An 18,164-nucleotide genomic window follows, 5' to 3' on the forward strand; every position below is an offset into this window, starting at 1 on the left:
TTTATATAACAAGTAAATTATTTCAGATGTGTGTTCAATTTCAGTGTATTTTGACGCAGTTAGGAACACAAATTCTGAATATATTTAAAGGGAGTTTATTTTTATTGCGTATTGTAGATTTTTTTTAAAGATTTAAGGTGTCATGTCCCTCTGATAAGAGAGATAACTGTCCTAGGAAATTATTCGTAGCAATTCAATGAATTGTCTTAAATGTACCAGAGTTTAATAATGAGGACAATTATATTATAATAGTAAATTTGATCAAATCTGAACTACAAATCTTAATCTCTATTTTCTATTGCCAATATTTTTATAAATTACTTATAATAGTTTGCCTATAACATTTTTACTCAATTCTATAAACTGTTTAAATTCATATATTTCTATCTCTTAACATAATTCTTTTAAGTGTTTAAGGCATTTCAGATGAAGAATTTTTATAATCAATAAATAAATATTTTTTCTCTTAAAATTATCCGAAGAAAGATAATTCTTATAGATGGATGCATTTTAATTTTACAAGAACAGAAATCAATGTGATGTTCTGATTTAAAAAGCAACGCTTCATTATGTTTTCTAAAATGAATTAAATAGGTACGTCAGTAAATATTATCTCAGAAAAGTGTAACTCAAACAAATGGTAACTTTAAATTTATTTTAATAAGTGTGGCGATATTATGGGCACGGCTGTTATGAATAACTTGAAATGAAATACAATATGGGCAATGGGCCGCCAACAACGAGCATGCCCCAAAACAAATGCATATACAACAACATTCAACATTTAAGCAACAAATACAATCATATAGGTAGGTCATGACCAAAGGTCAAAGTTCATAATGGTAGGTCAAAGTTCATACAACATCAAAGTTCAAAGTTCACATTTTAGTGTAACCAACTAAGTTCAAAGTTCACAACAACATCAAAGTTCAAATTTCACCGTATATATAGAAAGCATTGACCCTGGGAGGTGCAGAGGTCAAAGCTCACTTTATAATATTTACTACCAGAATGCCGCTTTTACGCCACAAGTTCCCTGAGACAAGGTTCAGAATGAGACTCATCCAGGGAACTCCGCCACCATGGTGGGGGTAAAGCGGCATATAGGAACAGCCGTACCCAGGACCCTTGCTAATTGGGAAAGCAGGATTGGCCATGCACAACGATAGCCTCAAGTCCCCCCTGGAGGAAGTTTAGAAAAATGTTATTCCCCAACGAGGACATGTGTACCCCATCCTGTAAAAACAAAGCTGGAACAGGTTTTATATCTGTATGGCGGATTATTGCATCCCCAGATTGCAAGACAATTGAAGCTATGCAAGAATTTAGCCGTTTGCGTGCATTTTCCATGGCTTTTAAGTTTGCTGAATAGCGCCATTGAAGACGCGGAAGGATAAATGACCATATAATCTTGATGTTTTGAAAGCGATTTCTTATAAACAAATCCAACTGCTTTGCAACAACTCTTATTTTCCTGATCGATAACTTACCCAAATCATCCCCCCCCCCACAATGTATAAAAATAAAATTCGGTACAGGACCCACCTTTTCAAGTGTTCTAATCTTTTGCCTTGTTTTACTTAACTGGAGGCCACTATAACCCTGCCACCACAGGGAGATGTGTTTTCTTTCTAGTGTCAAATTTGTACCACCTGGTCTTAATACAGCTTCCAAAAAGGCATGCTTAATTATTGATGAACCCAGCAACCATATTGTCTGTGTATCTAAAATTGAATTAAAACTTTCGTATGCGAATGTAAGATTTGTAAGAAGAAGATTTCCAACGGCCAGATCTCTGAATGTCATCAGTTGAGAAACCCTTTAAAGCGAGATTAGTACTCGCACCGATACGAAAAGAGTGAGATTTGTATCCTGAGCTACCAGGTAAGTTAAGGTGCTTAACTGCTTTACAAAGTACCCCTGTAAACTGATATCGGGTGAGTGGGGATAAATCGAAATGTCGAAAAATTGGACCTGAACCCTCTGGACGGATGCTGACGTAGTTGGTAACGAGCTGATATGGACATGCTACACCACCCTGCTTGTCTATTTGTAATACTATACCTTTACCAAACTGATCCGTTTTTGAAAACTGGATAGTCAATAAGAGAGATTGTGTTTCATGATTTATGGACGAATTGTCTATTTGAATTGCGTTTTGTTGACGACCTTTGCTTGTATTAACTGTTAGTTCGCCCACTCTTAAAAATCCGTGAAAGGCCAGGGAGAATGCAGCAGAGAAAAGAGCAGTTTCAAAAGCATTAGTACATATTATGGGTAGAACCTGAATAATACTAAGCAAACTTGTTTTTGTTATTGGCAATCTAGTATCTGCTTTATGTTTCAAACGTCTCATGCCCTGTAATAACTTTGTTACCAAGAACTCCGGGGTTGAATCAGGTACATTTTGCAATTTACAATAAAATGAAATGGCAGACAAATATGACCTCACCGTAGAATATGCAAGACCGGATGATGATGAATGCAAAACAATTGCACAACCGAGTTTAATGAAGGAGGCCATGGCGTACAATCAAGCAGTCTACATACTTTGTAATAAGCTGCCATTCCAGCACGATGAGATTTATGTGTGTTTTCAGATACTGAAGCATCTAAAAGTTTAGCAAACTCAGACTGGAGATGATATTGCGGAATGAAAGGGGTACTGGGCAAGGATGTGTCCTGGCATGTGGAGCTGCTTGTCGGAATCTGGCCCACTGCTTACGAGAAATTGAGTCAGCTACTACATTGTCTTTACTTGGTATGTAAACTGCACGAAACAGAATATTATATTTCATAGAAGCAAGTACAAATGATCTAAGTAGAGTCATTACCCATTCTGATTTAGAGGTGAGCTTATTAATTATAGCTTGATTATCTATATGGAGAATCATCTTTTTATTAGGTAGTTTGTTACCCCATAAATAAATGGCCAAGACCACTGGAACTAATTCTAAAAACGTCATGTCTTTAAGCACTTCGGTGGAGGCCCAAGTTTCTGGCCAAGGGTAAAAACACCATTCCCCATTGAAATAAGCACCACAGCCTAAGTTAGACGAACCGGAACTATCTGTGTAGAAATTAATGTTCTTATCTGATGTCCACTCATTATCCAAAAAATACACAGTCCCATTAAATGACTCAAGAAAACTAATCCACATGTACAAGTCCTGGCGCATTGATTGAGTTATCCTAATGTGATAATGTAATTCTGAAACTCCTATTGTAGCATTATGTAGCCGACGCAGAAATGCCCTACCTGGACTTATAGCTCTTGTAAAGAAATTCAGTTTACCTATAACAGATAGTATTTGTTGAAGTGTTGTCTTGCGTTGAACAACGAGATTATGTAAAATACCCTGTAGCTCTAAGCATTTTGAATTGGGGATCTTAACTAGCATATGATAAGTATCTATCTCAAAACCTAGAAAAGTCATAACAGTAGTAGGACCTTCAGATTTGTCCTCGGCAATAGGAACACCTATTTCATTGCAAACGCCTTGGAAATTTGACATAAGTTCCTGACAAGAAAGGGCATCCCTTCCAGCAAATAGAAAATCATCAAGATAGTGATCGATTGTTGATGCTTTAGAACGCTGTATAGTAGCCCACTGCAAAAATGTTGAAAATTCCTCAAAAACCTTGCACGAAATGGAACACCCCATAGGTAAACATTTGTCTATGAAATAATTACCCTGAAATTTAAAACCAAGGAGATCAAATTCGCCGGGAAATATTGGGAGAAGTCGAAATGCAGATTTTATGTCCCGCTTTCCTATAAAGGCCCCCTTCCCTAATTTTGCAATCATCTGAATTACTGAGTCAAAAGATGAATATTGTGCAGCAGTTTCACAAGGATCTATATAGGAATTAACACTACTAAACTTCGGAAAAGAGAGGTGCGTTATGAGACGCCAGCCGGAATTATCCCCCTTAGGCACTAACCCAATTGGAGATAACCTAAGATTAGATATTGGTATTTGTGTGAAAGGACCCTGTATCCTCCCCATTTCAATTTCTTTGTATATTTTTTCTTTCAGTTCATTGGGATGATCATCCGCGGATTTCAAATTATTACACTGAGTTGGTAATCTAGGCCCATGATAATGAAGTTTAAACCCTTGAGAGAATCCTTGAATTAATCTATTTGCCCCGATTTTGATAGGATAATGGACGAGATATTTTTTAAGGGCGTATACATTAATGGGTGTTGAACCTAGACGCCATAGATTGGGAGCTGCGGAATCTTGGTCTTGAGGAGGTTGGGCGCAGGGTACCACTGTTGGAATACCCCTTGTAGTTGACATTTGCATTGGTGGTTTATGGACGAGAACTTGACTGTCCATAGAATTGACCGTATGGATTTTGTGGGCGAAATGTTTGAGCAGACACAGTGCTTGGGACTGGTGTGATGCAATGAATCATTGGATGGTTACTACCGCAACGAATACAGTTGTGCTTATAAATGCATGGGAATTTGTCACAAGAACCCTTGAAATTGAAATTGTAGCATTTACCAACAGTGGGTTTGGGTGCATTTGTTGCATTACAAGCAGGACCAGAATTCATATACATCAACCATAATTCTGAGTCAACTTCACCCCTGGAAGAAGCAGGATTTTGCTCTTTACGCAGCCTAAACTGAGTATCGTATTCCTTCCAAGATATAGCCCCCCTGCTTACTCCCATTCTAACGGTCTGAATGTACTTAAGCAAATCAAGAGTCTTAACGGGATGTGCACTCAAGTACACACTTGCAAATATGAGCATAAGGTCATTGTTCTATAGTTTCTACCTTTTTTGAGTTAACATCTTTAGAAATTATTTCACCCATACTATTGATAACCAATTTCTTTTCATCAGACCCAGATTTTGGTGTGCTTAACGTGGCCAAATCAATAAACTGCCCACCAATAATGCGTTGCTTAATAGCATTAGTAACATGCGTACCAATCATATGGATTGATGGGACAGGAACAGGAGTGGTGCCAGCATCTGAGGAAGTCGAAATTAATGTTCCTTGCGTGGTTGGTGCAATGGATTGCCCCGCACTTGCTGTCAACACTGGCTGACCCTGCTCTTCAACGGAAGTTGATGGAGCCTGAGTTGGTGGGATTGGTTCTGGGCATCTTGTGGAAACTGCCGAGTGCGTCTGGGAAGTCACTGGTGCCTGACTACTAGAGGTACTTCTGGGCGGCCCTGAGACAGTCATTAATGGCTGGGCCATTCTTCGCTTCTTCGATCTCGGTGGCATTGTGTTCATTTAGGGCAAGAAAAGAAAAGAAAAACTAATTAACTTACATTTTTATAAAAAATATATTTATTTATCTTTGTATAAAAACGACTTAAATTAATTGGTCGTTCATTGTTACATATCTGTTTTGTTAATTAAAAGTTATCCATTATATTGTTAAACGAGAGATAACTTACCAACAATTAAGTTTTTTTTTTAAATAATGGTTACCTCCCCTTGATGTAAAAAGTGACGGATCAGTTATTTAAAACTAAGATAATTTAATATGTGTAAATATCCACTCTGCAATCTGTTAAATCGTGACGATCGAGGTGAAATATAATTACAATGCCACATACTTACAAGATTCAAACTGTTTAAGTGATAACTAAATTATCAAGTGGTCGACTAAATACAAGATGGCCACAGCAGACGCTAGCAAAATTGGCAGAGATAAAATCAAGGATCATCGGGAAATCATTAATAGATACGCCTAAAATGATTGCAGCAGACAACAACCGAATAGATAACAAAAACATATACCTGTATAACATGCATTAACTATTTTCCTAACTTATCTTAATCTGCAACAAATTGCCCTTTAAATTTGCACCAACCTCATTCATTGAGTCTTTGAATGAAAGGGGGGGGGTTAACGGAAGTAGACTCAGGGGGAATAACTCTAATTGTTAATAAAACTTAACGGGCGGATCTATATATTGTATTATATGGGAAATGAACACTTTCTTCGATAAAAGCCTCCAATTCAAATGGAATTGGATGTGATATTATTTTCATATATTTATATATTCATATTTTTATACCCGCACTTTCTAAAGAAAGTTCGGGTATATTGTTGTTACTCATGTCCGTCCGTCCGTCGGTCACACTGTTATTTCTCAAATTACTCTTACATTTTACACAGTAGCCTAATCATCTTTTGGGAGATGGTTGGTGGTGTCATGTAGATGTGCAGTAAGATTTCGGAATTTTCATTTTCACCCTGGGGGTCAAATGGGGGTCGAAAAATGACGTTTTTTATGCAAAAAGCTCCCGGTTCCCTGAACTCCTCCTACATTTTACACAGTAGCCTAATCATCTTTTGGGAGATGGTTGGTGGTGTCATGTAGATGTGCAGTAAGGTTTCGGAATTTTTTCATTTTCACCCTGGGCGTCAAATGGGGGTCGAAAAATGACATTTTTTTATGCAAAAAGCCCCTGGTTCCCTAACCTCTCCTTACATTTTACCCAGTAACCTAATCATCTTTTGGGAGATGGTTGGTGGTGTCATGTTGATGTGCAGTAAGGTTTTGGAATTTTCATTTTCACCCTGGGGGTCAAATGGGGGTCGAAAAATGACATTTTTATGCAAAAAGGCCCTGGTTCCATGAACTCCTCTTACATTTATATGTAAAATATGGTTAAATTAAAACTGAGCTAAACACTAATTAAAAATAAATGAAGCTTTAAAGGTCAAAGCAAAGCTCAAGGGCAAAAAATATTGATGCAGTTGAATAGCTTACATCAGTATGTATCAGCATATGAATTTTGACACAAATTTAAGAAAAGTGAGGTCAAGGTCAAAGGAAAGGTCAAGGTCAAGAAATGTTGATTCAGTTGAATAGCTTACATCAGTATCAACATATGAAGTTTGATTACACTTTCTTGAATGGTATCTTTAAAACTTAGCTAAACATTAATTTAAGAAAAGTGAGGTCAAGGTCAAAGGAAAGGTTAAGGTCAAAAATATTGATGCAGTTGAATAGCTCTCATCAATATCTATCAGCATATGAAGTTTGAGAAAAATATCTTGAATGATTTCATTAAAACTGAGCTAAACACTAATTTAAAAAGTGAGGTCAAGGGCAAAGGCAAGGTCAAGGTAAAAAAATATGATGCAGTTGAATAGCTTACATCAGTATGTATCAACGTAAGAAGTTTAATTACACTATCTTGAATGGTATCTTTAAAACAGAGCTAAACACTAACTTAAGAAAAGTGAGGTCAAGGTCAAATGAAAGGTTAAGGCCAAAAATATTGATGCAGTTGAATAGGTCTCATCAATATCTATCAGCATATCAGAATATGAAGTTTGATAAAAATATCTTGAATGATTTTATTAAAACTGAGCTAAACACTAATTTAAAAAAGTGAGGTCAAGGGCAAAGGAAAGGTCAAAGTAAAAAAAATAATGATGCAGTTGAAAAGCTTACATCAGTGTGTATCAACGTAAGAAGTTTAATTACACTATCTTGAATGGTATCTTTAAAACAGAGCTAAACACTAACTTAAGAAAAGTGAGGTCAAGGTCAAAGTAAAGGTCAATGTCAAAAAATGTTGATGCAGTTACATAGCTCTTATCAATATCTATCAGCATATGAAGTTTGATAAAAATATCTTCCATAGTTTCTTTGAAACTGAGCTTTGAACAGAGCTAAATGCAAAGCATGACGGGAAGACAGAAGGAAGGATGAAAGGACGGAAGACGGACATAACAAACACTATATGCACCGGCCAAATTCATGGTGGGGCATAAAAACAAGCTAAAAAATTTTGTTTGCATGCACCCTTTCTCCATACCACCTCTCCATGTTCCAAGATTGAAGTTTTAATGTCAGAAGTTTCTTAAGTTATGGTTTGGAGGTGTTTTTCTCAATTTGACCTTGAATGAAGAAAGGAGTCAAGGTCAACATTTTAGTGCAGTGCATCTTTTGTAAATGTCTTTTTTCTATGTTACAAATTTGAAATCCTAATGTCAAAGAGTTCTCAGGTTATAGCCTGGACTATATTTTATGCAAAGATTGACCTTGACCTTATCGAAAGGTCAAGGTAAAAAAGTTTGGTGGCCTCAACCCCAATTCCATACCACCTCTCCATGTTTCAAGTCTTAATGTCAAAGGGTTGTTAAGTTAAGGCTGGACAAAATTTGATTGAAGAAGAAAACTGAGAATAACAATATGTAGACTAGTATAATCTACTGGTTGCATCAAACCTGTAGGAGGAGTAGTTTTGAAAGAACAAATTTGTTTCTACATTATGTAATGAAACTTTCACATAAGATTCAACTTTTCTTGCCTAGTGGTTCTTGAAATGGAATTTTTTTCTTATACAGTAAAGCATACTTATAGCGAAACAAGCTTATAATGAATTGACACTTACAGCAAAGCGATTTTCATTCCCCGTGACTTTAAAATATATTGAAACTTAATGGATATAAGCAATTACACTTATAACAAAGCAAAATCGTCCGTCCGAGGCACTTTGTTATAAGCGTGTTTTACTGTACATTCCCATGTTTACAAAACTTTGATCCCCTATGTGGCCGCACCCTATCCCTGAAGGTCATGACTTGGACAAAGTTGAATCTACACTAAGTAATGAAGTTTCACATAATTTTAAACTTTTCTGGCCCAGTGGTTCTTCAGAAGAAGATTTTTGAAATAACATTAAATTTTCACTCATTCTTATCTCCCCTTAAAAGAAGGTTTGGCCCTTCATTTGAACAATTGTTTTATGCAAGAAAGAATATTTTGCATGAGACATAAATTTAACTCTTTGTGCTTCTAAATATTTCATCACACCTCTAGTGTGTTTCTTCTTATTTTAACTAAGATAATTATGATTTAATTATGACTTCAATTTTGTACAGGCCTTTGTATGATAATTATACCCTGAGGGGTATGTTTACCTGTCTTCAACAAGTCAGGTGATTGTTCACAGGGAGTACTTTTCAAGCATAATTGATCAAGTTCATTTCTGCCTACAGAAAATACTGATCTTGAGCAAATTAATAGGAGTTCCAAGTGAAATTTGTAACAAATCACGTTAAAAGACTTCTGGCTGTGTCCTTTTGTAATTATAGATATCTATAGATCAAAGACAAGATAGTGAGTAAACTTATTTTTTTATGGGAGGGATAACATTCTTGCTGCAGTATGAATTAGTGTAAAATCCTAAAAAGTCATCAATTAAAAAAATGTCTTATAATTCCACTTTAATTTTGACTCAAGTAGATGTTAGAGAGAGAGAGAGAGAGATTACTCCATATATATATATATATATATATATATATATATATATATATATATATATATATATATATATATATATATATATATATATATATATATATATATACCGGTATATATATATCTGTGATAGCAAATTCTCAGGAAACAATTTTTGAAAAGCAATTTTCCTTCATGCATTGTTTTCAGAAAACTCAAAGCTGAAAATTTAAAATTTATACCCATGTCAACATAGTGCAACTTCTATCTTTATTGATAAAAATGTACATGAAAAAAAGTATGATTAAATAGCTTAATCAAAGTGTTTTGAATAGCAAAACTAAGCTACACCAGTATAGCTAATTCAACTACAGAGCTTAATCAATTTTAACAGATTAATTGTGCAAGACCTGTTTTAATTCTTAATCATTCTTAAAATATTTATATCACCATTCCTGATTTAAGGGAGAGCTAGGCATATGACCAAAAAAGTCCATGATCTATTGATTTAATAAAGACACACGTATGTTGTGAGAAGATCAGTAAATAATGATGACAAGTGGGAAACGGTCGGGTTATTATTCACAAATTTTAGGAGTTTTCAACATTTAAGACCATGCAGACATAATTCCTTCCCCTTTTCTCACTTCCCAGCCCCAGGTTCATTTATTTATACAAATTACTTATAACTTGTTTAGGTATAAAATAAATTGTAAATAATACAAAAATGTACATGTACACAAAGTATAATGGCGGGTCTCTGAATGATTTTCATTTTCTAATTCTAGGAGGGTGGACTGACCCTAGGGGGTCCTGAATAAAATGTCAAGCAGATTATCACTAACACGCTTTTGACGCAGGCCATATCGTGATCATTTCCAGTTTCAGGATGAGGATGACTTCAAGGGGTTATAACCTTTATACCATTTAATGCATAATGACTCAAGGGACAATATTATATATGGTTAAGGGGAGAGTTTTCAACCATTTTCAAGATACAATGTATATGATCATTTGAGGTTTTAGGGATGGGAATGACCTCTGGGGAGTTATGACCCCGTATATCCTATTTAGTGTGTTACATGTATACTAGTCACAGAAAAACATAACCCAGTCACAGAACAACATAATCCAGTCATAGAGAAACTAACCCAGTCACGGAACAACATAACCCAGTCACTTACAAAAAATATTCCTTATCACAGAGAAACATAACCCAGTCACAGAGAAACATATCTGAGTCACTGAACAACATAACCCAGTCACTGAACAACATATCCTAGTCACAGAACAACATAACCAAGTCACAGAACAACATAACCCAGTCACAGAGAAACATTACCCAGTCAGAAAACAAAATAACTTCATCACAGAACAACATTACCCCGTCACAGAACAAAATAACCCAGTCACTGAACAACATAACCCAGTCACTGAACAACATATCCTAGTCACAGAAAAACATAACCAAGTCACAGAACAACATAACCCAGTCACAGAATAACATAACCCAGTCACAGAATAACATAACCCAGTCACTGAACAACATTACCCAGTCACAGAGAAACATATCCGAGTCACTGAACAACATAACCCAGTCACTGAACAAGATAACCCAGGCATAGAGAAACATAACCCAGTCACAGAGAAACATAACCCAGTCACAGAGAAACATAACCCAGTCACTGAACAATATAACCCAGTCACAGAGAAACATAACCCAGTCAACAACATAACCCATTCACTGAACAACATATCCTAGTCACAGAAAAACTTAACCAAGTCACAGAACAACATAACCCAGTCACAGAATAACATAACCCAGTCATTGAACAACATAAGCCAGTCACAGAACAACATAAGCCAGTCACAGAACAACATAAGCCAGTCACAGAACAACATAACCCAGTCACTTAAAAAAAATATACCTTATCACAGAGAAACATAACCCAGTCACATATCCGAGTCACTGAACAACAGAATCCAAGTCACAGAACAACATAACCAAGTCCCAGAACAACATAACCCAGTCACAGAATAACATATCCCAGACACTGAACATAACCCAGTCACAGAATAACATAACATAGTCATAGAGAAACATAACCCGGTCACAGAACAACATGACCCAGTCACTGAAAAACATAACCCAGACACAGATAAACACAACCCAGTCTCAGAACAACATAACCCAGTCACAGAGAAATATAACCCAGTGAGAAAACAACATAACTTTATTACAGAACAACATAACCCAGTCACAGAACAACATAACCCAGTCACTGAACAACATAACCCAGTCACTGAACAACATATCCTAGTCACAGAACAACATAACCAAGTCACAGAACAACATACCCCAGTCACAGAATAAAATAACCCAGTCACAGAATAACATAACCCAGTCACTGAACAACATTACCCAGTCACAGAACAACATAACCCAGTCAAAATGCAACATAAACCAGTCACAGAATATCCCAGTTACAGAGAAACACAACCCAGTCTCAGAACAACATAACCCAGTCACTGAAAAACATTACACAGTCACAGAGAAACATAACCCAGTCACAGAGAAACATAACCCAGTCACTGAACAACATAACTCAGTCACTGAATAACATATCCTAGTCACAGAACAACATAAACAAGTCACAGAACAACATAACCCAGTCACAGAATAACATAACCCAGTCACTGAACAGCATAACCCAGTCACAGAATAACATAACCCAGTCATCGAGAAACATAACCCGGTCACAGAACAACATAACCCAGTCACTGAGAAACATAACCCAGTCACAGAGAAACATAACCCAGTCGCAGAGAAACATAACCCAGTGTCAGAACAACATACCCAGTCACAGAGAAACATAGCCCAGTCAGAAAACAACATAACCTAATCACAGAACAACATTACCCAGTCAACAACATAACCCGGTCACTGAACAACATATCCTAGTCACAGAACAACATAACCATGTCACAGAACAACATAACCCAGTCAGAAAACAACATAACCTAATCACAGAACAACATAACCCAGTCACAGAACAACATAACCCAGTCACTGAACAACATATCCTAGTCACAGAACAACATAACCATGTCACAGAACAACATAACCCAGTCACAGAACAAAAAACCCAGTCACTGAACAGCATATCTTAGTCACAGAACAACATATCAAGACAGAACAACATAACCCATCACAGAGGAACATAACCTAGTCAGAGAACAGCATAACCCAGTTCCCTGAATAACATAACCCAGACACAGAAACATAACCCAGTCACAGAACAACATAACCCAGTCACAGAGAATCATAACCTAGTCCCTGAACAACATAACCCAGTCACTGAACAACACAACCTAGTAATCAAAACACATAATCCAGTCACTAAACAACATAACTAATTCACTGATCTGTACTATGGACATATAGGTAGATATTGTCTGCTCAGTATTCTCAAAACATAGTGCTTGACAAATATTGAACTCTATCAATTTTGAGTTGAGAAGGTCAAGGTCAAACCACTCTGGACATATGAAGATAATATCTACATAATATCCTTGACAGTCCTTTGCTTGAGAGTCAGTAAAATGTTCCTAAAACTTTTCTTCTTTAATAGTTTGCTAAAGATTTCAAAGCAAACCTGACAAAAATATTTGAATTAGTTTAGTGATGAAAATTAATGATAGACATTGAAAGCAACCTTAAATTAAGTTAAATTGTACTCACTGTTGCCAATGAGATTACATTACATGATGTTTTGATTCATAGAGATATATCAGTTAAATTGCTGATATTCTTACCCACTTGGAATTCGTATTTTTATGTTCTAATTCGTTTCACTCAAACGAACATAAATTATAAATACAATAATGTAAATTTCTATCTTAATTTGTAATTCTTTAGTTAGCTACTTAACAAGTAAACATGGAAGACAAAATTGTTTAACTTAGCCTTTGAATTAGCTAAATTGTCATAAAGATTGGTAGACAAATTCATAAAAAGTCGTACTTCTTGTATCTGTAAATGTCATTAACATTCAAATAAATACCGTATAACGGGTATTTTCTGCGGTTGGAAATTTTTGCGATTTAACCCCTAAAAGGAAGCAAATTAATTTCTGCGTTTTCAATTTCTGCATTATACCGCAAAAATTTATTTACGGAGTATGACCATGCACTAAACTTTATGAATTATCAGAACGCTGTCATGTTTACGTTTTATAAATTCATTAAGATATATTGATCAAAGGTGCATGAGAACTGGTATTAAGCTATTAAGATTAATTAAGCTTCTATCTTTCAGTTAGTTTTTGTAAAAATATGTCGAGTATACCAATTGAAATGAATTAATCCAGTGTCAGTCTACCCAAACAACAATAAAAATCTTTATTCTAACAGACGTTCTATGCGATCTATTAAAATATTTAAATATATAGATAATGATAATAAATGCACCCAAGCCATATTTTAAAATACACTTCTAGTTAATTGCCATCAAAATTAATTTGGTGTTTACATTTTAAGCTAAAACAAACAGGTGCATAATCTAGTACCCTAAAGTTGACGGTTAAGGGTTTGGTTTTCTTTTCATCCAACTGAAACTCGTATGAAATAAAAATCTCTATATCTTAATAAATACTTCTTGCTTACTCTTGAAAACTGACCTATGACATCTTCCATGTGAAAGCTGTCTTGACATGTATGCAGTTTGGTTGTCACTTGCAGTGTCTTGCAGCAATAATGTGCACATTACACTTGCAGGACTGCACAGCTACAGGTCTAACAGAACAATAACACGACATTTGTTGTATATGTGCAGATAGTTGAACGTCATGGGTACAACTATTTGTTTCGTTCCTAGCAATTCTGTGCGTACTTTTTCCATATCTGTCTGTTTTTCATCAACTAGGCATGTCCGCCATGCGAAATCTATTGACTGCCATTCCGGTATTGAAACCTACTGACTATTTCCGTAATCTGGTGTCTCTAGTACCCCAATTACACAAAGTGAAACAATCCGGGAAAAGTTATTCCGGTACAAGCGGTATTTTAGTCATGTTTCCGCTAGATGGCGTTGTTGGCCACATAGGGTATAAATACAAGTGAAGCGGCAGAGCTGTGTTAATTGCGAAGTTGATGCTGAAGTGGCAACACAAGCGGCGGACCATTAATGATCAGAGGTAACTTTTAGTTAATGATAATAAATAAATATTTAAAGCGTTAGACGTGACTGAACAAGTCTTTCCTGGCTTTAAATATTATTTATTACCAAGAAAGCTACCGAGGGAGCCAGTAAGAGCCGAGCTGTAAGAGCCGGTTATCATAAGAGCTGAGCTGTAAGAGCCAGTAACCATAAGAGCTGAGCTGTAAGAGCCAGTAACCATAAGAGCCGTGCTGTAAGAGCTAGTAACCAGAAGAGCCGAGCTGTAAGAGCCGATCGCTTAGGAGTCAGCGTCACTTTGATTTATTGTACCTAATTGATTAAAGACAAGTAGTCTAAACATTTATCTGTATATATTGCTTAATCACATATTTGTATATTTTGATCCTGCCAGGTCCTCAGAAAGTTAACTGGGGGAATTCAGCCGCCTCTGCTATTTGTTATTATATTATTAGATTTCACGCTACAATTAGAGATACATCTCGTAGAACATCTCCAGCTATTAGAATGTATCAATCGAAATGTTTAATATTATTTATATATATATATATATATATATATATATATATATATATATATATATATATATATATATATATATATATAGTTAATTATTTACATTTATATAATAATAGTCACATAAGTTTGTACTATGTATACAAACCAGCATTTTGGACTTGGTCATTCTAATTTGCAGATTAGTGCAGTATACATATAAGTTTTCATGGGGAAAAGTATAAATCAAATGATAAAAATTTTCAAGGATGTCAACTTAATTTGGTTTTTGCTTGATATGTAAATTGTTTATCAAATGAAGAGTGCAGCAAAATTGAAAAATAATTATTTTTTTTATAAGAAAATTGCGTAAAGTATTATTTTCTAGTTGAAATGGTTAAGATTGAAAATTGAATTTCTGCAACTGCATTGATTTCATCAAATAGGGAGCAATAAGGGGGTCTTACCTGATCTTAAGTTACCATTGAGCATGCTGAATCAAATGCTACCAAGCATATTTATTTTTTATTAAATGGTCATTTTATGAAAGTTTTTCATATGCTCAATCAGACATAGGTTGTTGGTTGCACTAGTAAGGAAGAGATAAGGTGCTGGGGGGGGGGGGGGGTAAATCTTGGTATTGATCCATAAATACCATGATATTGAATTTATTCTTGTAGAAACCTTTAAGACTTTTCTATAAAAATTGAAAAAAAAACTAATGAATGTACATGTAGCCACCACTTTATCTCAAAGGTTATTATTATTATTATTTATTTATTTATTTTGAGGACCTGCATTTTAATGGTACAGATAAACCTTGTTATTTCTATCCTGACTATCCTGATATGGTACCAATAAAAAATATCGAGATATCCGATAGTTTGACACATTAAGATTAAAATGCTTAAAGGAAAAAAGTGACTTTCAATGAAATATGAAGATAACAAACTATAATCAAATTCAAATTGAAATTCACATCTATTGATGTTCTCGAGATTGAAGCTAAACTCTATTAAAATTCTTATAAAGTCTGAGAAAAAAGTTTTATTGGGCCAGTTTCAGGAAATAAATACCATTCAGTTAAAATACTGACACCTTTAACAAAGGTTAATATTAATATCTAGATTTAAAAGAATTGTTTTTGAACTTTTTTTCCTAAAATTTATTGTAATTATGTTTACCATGTTTACAGAATGCCTTGTTTCACAAAAAAGAACACTGCTCAGATATTTTCTCTGGACTGCCAATTTCTGCATTTCATGTGATACCTGTGTTGGAGCCCTCCCAAGAACCTCCTCTGTAAGATGAGTTTTATATTACAATGAAATGATTCTGTTAATTTAATAGACGTGTATAAGGGTATAAGGTAGGTGTTACAATGTATAATCACAGTGAGCTGACTAGTCATTTTCATTTTGTATGATTGGATTCAGATGTTATTCTATGGGTAATGAATGAAAGAATGCACAATTTTTATGATGAGAAATATATATGCGGTTGGATGAAAAGAAAAATCTTGTTTAAGTGAATGTTGTGTATGTGTCCATCACATTGTCTCAAGCCATGGTTGGAGTCCGCCTACAGCTCTCTCCTACCCGTGGCTGCTTGAGCGAATAAAGTATCGTAATCATGAATAATCAAACCTTATGTGTGATGTCACGTTATAAACCAAATAGATATAAAAATAATTGTTTATATTGCAGTTGACTTTAATGATAAAAAACAAATGTTAGGTAAACAGTGACTGAAAAAAGAAAAGTCGCATCAGAGGTTATTTTTAAATAATTGAAAACTTCAATCTCTTTTGGAAGGAACTGTGTCTGATCATCTTCTTGTAGCTTACTAACACACATGTCATCATATCAGGTTTTTAAAATTCTGCCATCAAATCCTTACCTTGTCATTTAAGCTTCAAATTTTGTACCGATACTTGTTTGCTTTATTTAATTATGATCTTATATGCTTGTCTCATCTACTTCCCAAGGCAGGATGACATGACCATGACTTGGGTTTACCTTGATCTTATTTATGGTTGACCTCTTTATAAACAGATGAAACTCATTTATCTTTATATGGATTAAACTACTCTGATCTACACATTTGTAAATTAAAATGAGATACATGTATATTAAATGCAACAATCAGTGTTGACCAGCATTTACAATATGACCATCATTGTTTAGGGATGTGTAGTTTTGACCCTGAAATTTACATGTCTATCTTTGCATGCTTTTTACTTAGTCATGAAGTTCCTTCTTTGAGAGTGATCAACAGTATTGGTTTTTTAGTGGTATGTTATAAATTATTTATATTTAATATTTTACAGATTTCAAAGTTAAGGAGATCATTCAAACGATAGTGGTTTTGGTCCATGTTGGTTTGTCTCAACAGTTAATCTTTTGGAAAGCAGTGTTGGAGAAAATATCAGCAACATGTGAAGTCTGTGATTTAGTTTCGTACGATATGACTTGAGAAAATTGATATTTCTGATTTCATGGTTGTATGTACAAATACATTGAACTTTCCAAACATCACTGAAAAAAACATGATGACCATAAACAAAAGTACATATTTGAACTTTCCGCAAGTTTACAATGAGGAACATTTTGGGATCTTGAAACAAGATATTTGATAATGTTTTATCTAATTTATTGTTTAGTGCATTAAATGCAAAAAAATGTTTTAAAGTCATTCTTGTGAAACACATGCTTAGAACACAGGTCTCAAATATCTTAAAGTTATATTAGTTATATTGTTAGAATTGAAGCTTATTTATAGAATTATACCTTATATCTTTAAAGAAACTTTCTAAAAAGTAGTCAAACTTGCATATGCACGTTAAAAGAAAAAATATATCCTGGAAGTGATTAAGAATTAAAAAAGTTCATTTATCATCCTTTTCTTTTGTTCTTCTTGGTGACTTTTTTACAATAATCAAAGACATTTTACATTTTAGCTCATCTGAACAGAGGCTATATTGAATTTTTCTGATCAAAGAGTCTCTGGTGTCTGTCCATCTGTCTTATTAAACCCTAAAATAGGGGTATCAAAGTTTGACATGGGAATAGATAGGAAAAAATCATCTATTAATGAACAACAAGGTAATGATTTACTCATAATTTAATGCAAGCATCCTCAAGTAGTGAAGATCAAGTTGGTCTAAATCATGGACCAGACCTAATGTAATTATACTGGTAATAATATTACAATATTTCCTATTTGTATTTTTTTCCACTTTTTTTCTTCTTCA

General features: G+C 34.7%; 1 protein-coding gene and 1 pseudogene across 1 annotated transcript; both read right to left on the reverse strand.

Annotated features, from left to right (window-relative positions):
• Positions 1-906: 906 nt before the first annotated feature.
• Positions 907-2,255, reverse strand: LOC133192649 (uncharacterized). Its single transcript, XM_061328648.1, has one exon. The coding sequence runs from the start codon at positions 1,804-1,806 to the stop codon at positions 1,132-1,134; it is 675 nt and encodes a 224-aa protein (XP_061184632.1). The 5' UTR covers positions 1,807-2,255; the 3' UTR covers positions 907-1,131.
• Positions 2,256-4,312: 2,057 nt separating this feature from the next.
• Positions 4,313-5,254, reverse strand: LOC133192344 (uncharacterized; annotated as a pseudogene).
• Between the last annotated feature and the right edge of the window lie 12,910 nt (positions 5,255-18,164).

The sequence above is a fragment of the Saccostrea echinata genome, unplaced genomic scaffold, assembly GCF_033153115.1.
Source record: "Saccostrea echinata isolate AGI-Se365-2 ecotype Australia unplaced genomic scaffold, CSIRO_AGI_Sech_v1 ptg000025l, whole genome shotgun sequence".
Taxonomy (NCBI): domain Eukaryota; kingdom Metazoa; phylum Mollusca; class Bivalvia; order Ostreida; family Ostreidae; genus Saccostrea; species Saccostrea echinata.